General features: G+C 48.6%; 1 protein-coding gene across 1 annotated transcript in view; it reads right to left on the bottom strand.

Annotated features, from left to right (window-relative positions):
• Window positions 1–245: 245 nt before the first annotated feature.
• The window catches only part of DAO (D-amino acid oxidase), a 19,904-nt gene continuing 14,850 nt past the window's right edge, over window positions 246–5,299 (bottom strand). Inside the window, exons 8-11 of the mRNA XM_008069401.2 lie at window positions 3,735–3,817; window positions 2,326–2,443; window positions 1,529–1,627; window positions 246–424 (exon numbers count right to left, since the gene is read on the bottom strand). Coding sequence (XP_008067592.1) covers window positions 293–424; window positions 1,529–1,627; window positions 2,326–2,443; window positions 3,735–3,817 — 432 coding nt within the window. The 3' untranslated portion in view covers window positions 246–292. The remainder of the gene's footprint in view (window positions 425–1,528; window positions 1,628–2,325; window positions 2,444–3,734; window positions 3,818–5,299) is intronic.

Below are 5,299 nucleotides of genomic sequence, written 5' to 3'. Positions count from 1 at the left end.
TAAGCTGTCCTTTCTTCTGAAGACTCAGGGCATAACAGCCCACAGCTGTTCTTCATCATGTTAGACCAGAAAGGGCAGAGAGACCTCAGTGATCAGAGGGGGCCCTAGGTGGGGTGGAACTCTTCCAGGAATTGACCTTGTTTTTCTCTCACCTCTCACTTCTTTGCAGAAAGACACCGGTGGTGGGGGGTGGGGGAGTGATGGGTCAGTGAAGGCCTACGTAGGAGCACGTTGATTAGTTGGCAGAGGGGAGTGGGGATCATGGTGGGGGAGGTGACAGTCGCTGGAGTCTTCAGAGGTGGGATGGTGGCATCCTGGACACCTTCTTTTCTTCCAGGACACTCCCAAAGAGCTTGGCCACCTCTAGGGCACAGCCCCAGTGGATGGTGAGCCCGTAGCCTCCATGGCCATAGTTGTGAATGACCTAAGAGAGGGAAGAGAGGGGCAGTTGGACCTGAGAGGGGCGGGAAAAAGAGGAGAGGGAGCTTCTTTGCCCTGGAAGGGGCTTCCTGAAGAGTCCTGGACAAAACCAGAAACTACCTGAGCATCTCTCAGCATGCAGGTCGGCTGGAGAGGACCACTGGAACAGCAGTGGGAGACAATGGGGCAGCCACAAGATGGAAATCTGGGAAAGAGCCCTGGAGTCTAATTCAGACCACATCCCAGCCTTGTCCCCACCAATGGTCTGATGTAGGCAAGTGGCTTCATCTCCCAGAGCCTCGGTTTCATCCTCTGAAGAATGGGAGAACTGTCCCTATCCCAAAGAGCTTCAGGGGCCTTCAGTAAGGTCCTTTGTGTCATGGGCTTGCTGCAGTGTCCAGCACAAAGTAGTTCAAGCCCGGTGCAGTGGCTCACACTGGGTAGTCCCAACACTTTGGGAGGCTGAGGTGGGAGGATTGCTTGAGCCCAGGAGTTCAAGACTAGCCTAGGCAATATAGCAAGACCTCGTTTCTATAAAAAGTAAAAAAAAAATTAGCCAGGCACAGTGGCTTATTGCTGTAATCTTAGCACTTTGGGAGGCCGAGGTGGGAGAATTGCTTGAGCCCACAAGTTTGAGACCAGCCTGGGCAACGTAGATCGCATCTCTACAAAAAATAGAAAAACCAACTGAGTGTGGTGGTGTGTATCTGTAGTCCCAGCTACTTGGTAGACTGGGGTGGAAGGATCGCCTCAGCCCAGGAGGTCTAGGCTGCGGTGAGCCGTGATTGTGCCACTACACTCCAGCCTGGGTGACAAAATGAGGAGGTCCCAACTAAAAAAAAAAGTAATTGTTCAATGAGTACCCACTCTCCTACTCAACCAGAGACTTCAGAAAAGCAAGGCAAGGCTGTCCCCTGTGTAAGCTTGAGCTGGTCCTTTGCCATCACTGATCTTCAGTCTTCCCAGGTATAGAGGAAGGGATATTAGCCACACCTCCTCTGCTAGTGTGCCCTGTGGAGCCAGAGATCACATGAGATTGTTCCCTGAAAATGCCAGAGCCATCTTAGGAGTCGAGGAGGGCACTGCTTTCCCTGCCAGGAGAGCATACCTCTGTGTTTGACAGTCCAACGTGAAGCTGTTCTCTCTCTAGCCGAATCTGGGGGCGTACTGGCCGGAAGCCAGTCCATTCACCAACAATCCTTGCAACCTGGAAAGAAAAGTACCAGTCACTCGTGTCTGGATTTTTTCTTTTTGCTACCATTTTTAGGTGGTAAGAAGTTAGTTTTTAGAATCTCATTATCCCCACCACCAGCACCAACGTCATCACAATCATCTCTATTGATCACCACTGCCACCAACATCATCCTTATCAGCTACCGACATCCCTCTCATCATTATTACCACATCACCACCCATTCTCTCAACTACCCTGTTTTCACCAGCCACCACCTTCACCATCGCCACTGCCATCATGTTATCAACAGTCACTACCTCCTCATCATCGTTATCACCATTCTTAGCATTTTCATCACCATCAACACCAACCGCCACTTCCACCCCCATCCTCATCACCATCACTACTGTCATCACCACTAGCAGGCCGATGTGAAAATGAAGATTTCTGCAACATATACATCCACTCCCTGCAAAAACAGACTAAGTTGTTTGGGGATATCAGCTCAAAAGGAAGCAACTCTTAGCCATGGCCAGGTAGGTGCCATTAGTCCCTAGCAAGGACTTTCCGACACATTGTCAAATTCTGGTGTAGTCCATAGCCCCTTCCTGGAATTAATTTGCCCAATTATCCCAGTGGGGTGGTATCTTGCCATCCTCAAATGCAAATGTCCTCCTGACAGAGCGGCCAGGATCCTGGCATAGGGTACTGCGCTCTGTCCCCTCACTTACCTTCAGTGTGGGCTCCAGTCTGCAGCAGCCTTCCCAAATGGTGTTGTGATCCTGGATGTTGTTGATTTCACTCCAGTTTCCCAGCTGGAAGATGCCTCCAAGAGTAACTGTCTGGATCCTAGATAAATATGAGGTGGGCCAAGGGATGAAGGAAAATGAAGCCTTGGTGATGCAGGAGAGTCATCACCAGACTTACTAGTATCCCCGTCTCTACTAAATCACCACGACCATTGACACTGTCATCCCTGCTAACACCACCATTGTCACCACCTCAATTGCCATTGTCATTACCAACACCAACCACCAACTCTTCCACCATCCCTAACATTACCATCAATACTGTCATCTCCATCAATGACATCATCTTCACGACCACCATGACTATGTCATCACCATTAACCCCATTCACCATTTCACCACCACCATTAACATTGTCATTGCTGGACACGGTTGCTCATGCCTGTAATCCCAGCACTTTGGAAGGTGGAGGTGAGAGAACTGCCTGAACCCAGGGGTTGGAGACCAGCCCAGGCAACTTGGCAAGACCTCATCTCTACAATAAATCAAGAAAGAAGCTGGGTGTGGTGGCACATGCCTGTGGTTTTAGCTACTTGGAAGGCTGAGGTGGAAGAATCGCCTGAGCCCAACAGGTCAAGGCTATAGTGGCCATGAACATGCCACTGTACACCAGACTGAGCAACAGAGTGAGACCCCATCTCAAAAAACAGAAAAAAAAAATTTGCCATTGATATCGTCATCTCTAGCACACCAGTAACATCGCCATTGAGGCAGTCAGTACACCACATCATTAACATTCCTTTTGAGGTTGTCATCTCTGCCACACTGTTAAGACCGCTGAAGTTGTCATTTCCATCAGCACCAGCTACCATCCCCTCTCCCAATCACTGCTATCATCAACACTGATCTCATCAACACCATACCACCCCCACTAACATCTCCACTCTATCATTCTTATGTTAATCACCACACCCATCAACAGCTTCCCCATCCATGACAACACTATCTCTACTACCCCTATTCCTTTATCAGCAATATTGTCATCCCACCACTGACACCCCCTTTTCACCATCAATATTATCCTCACCATCCACCCCATCTCCATTCCCACCCCCACTCCCATTATTGCCGTTCGCACCACTTCTAGTGTCATCACCATCACATCGACTACCTTTGTCTCAGCAGCACACCACTGCTGTCATTCAAAAGAATATTCATGACAGAGACCATTCAAGGCTGACTCCTGCCTCCTCAGGGATTTAATAGTTCAAACTCACTTAAAGTCATTGAAAGAGAACAACTGTGAGGTCTAAGCAAGAGGCCTGAGACCGGCAGGGTTGTAAAGATGGCATGGAGAGCCCCTCTTCTGCCCTAGAATGGTTGCATTTTACCCTGGGATGATATACGGGGACTTGTAGATGCCGTTCTCAGGGTCGTGGGTGACAATGAAGTGCTTCATCCAAGGAGCATCTACCTGTTGAATCAGGACAGGAAAGTCTTGTCAGGGTAGCTGAGTCGGTGGGCTCCCTCTGTGACCAGAGGTTCTGACCAGAGGAACAAGGCCAATTCCTCAGACCTCTTATGACACATATGGCCCAATTCTGCCCCTGACAGCTTGCCTCTTGCCAGAAGAGCCACCCTCACTGAGAGCCCCCCTGTTCCCTGAAGCATTGCTCATCCTCACCCTCATGTCCACAGAAAGCTGCTTTGGGAACACACATAGACACTCACACACCTGCACACTTCGGAATGCACGCATGAACACTCACACATGCACACACCCATGCACATGCCCACACATACATGCACACACACAGAGTGAGAGGCAGCATGGAACCATGTTACAGACCCAGGCTCTGAAACCTGGTTGCCTGGCTTCTGTCCCAATTCTGCCCCTTACTGCTGTGTGAACCTGTGCATGTTGCTTAACTTCTCTAGGCCTCAGTTTCTTCATCTGTAGGATGGCAATGGTGATATGATAGTAACCGTCTCAAAGGGTTGGGGTAAGCATTAGATTAATTAACACACATGAAAGGACATAACATGAAGTCAATATACCCAGTTAGCAGCCATTTTAACATTGCCGAAATCTCATGTTTTTCCAGCAGTTCACTTAACTTACCCTGTAATCACTAGCCAAGGTCAGAGCTGGTTTCTCAGAGGGAGCTATTGATCGCTACTTTACAACCCCCCCCCCAGCTTGTTACTAATTAGCTTTTCTATCCCAAGTACTTTACTTCACCCATTAGACCCAAGTTAACCTATTCAGCCCTTCATGACCTATGTGACACAGACCCCACCACCATGGTCGCAATCATGTGACTAACCCACCCTTCTGTATCACCTGATGTCAATTCCTGCGATCACCTACTCCTTCATGATGACACAGAGCAGACCACCACCCAGTCACCTTAATGGTCTTCCCTCATCACAGGGAAGGATTAAAAGGACTCACCCACGAGCAGCTGTTTGCCACTGCCTTGTTAAGTTATGGTGTGGCCATGTGCCAGACCTACCTTGGGGTGGTGAATCTCCAATCTCTCTCTCTCTCTCTTTCTTTTTCTCTCTCCCTTTCTAATTTAGTTTTTAAGTAAACTATATTTTCTAATCTAACTTCTGTGTGATTCTTTGCTTCTTTCTCGTGGCACTGGATTACATACCAGACACCCACATGCTGGCAGGCCTGATTTAACCTTCTGGAAGCCCCGCTGGGAGTGTGACCTAACAACATTAAAGTGCCTAGGTCCATGTCTACACTTAGGAAACATCCCATGAATGTTCACTGTTTTTGTTACAATCCAAGATCTGTAACTTCCATGTTGCCACAAGCCTATGCACACATACTTTGTTATCAAGGAGTCCTGAAAGACAACACCAGGGATGGGCAGGGCAGGTTGGCCTTTTCTTTCTTTCTTTCTTTCTTTCTTTCTTTCTTTCTTTCTTTCTTTCTTTCTTT

This window comes from Carlito syrichta, unplaced genomic scaffold, assembly GCF_000164805.1.
Source record: "Carlito syrichta isolate Samal-C Ts95f unplaced genomic scaffold, Tarsius_syrichta-2.0.1 Scaffold311991, whole genome shotgun sequence".
Classification (NCBI taxonomy): domain Eukaryota; kingdom Metazoa; phylum Chordata; class Mammalia; order Primates; family Tarsiidae; genus Carlito; species Carlito syrichta.
Note: the sequence above shows the minus strand (reverse complement) of the source record. Positions and strands in the feature narration are given on the sequence as shown.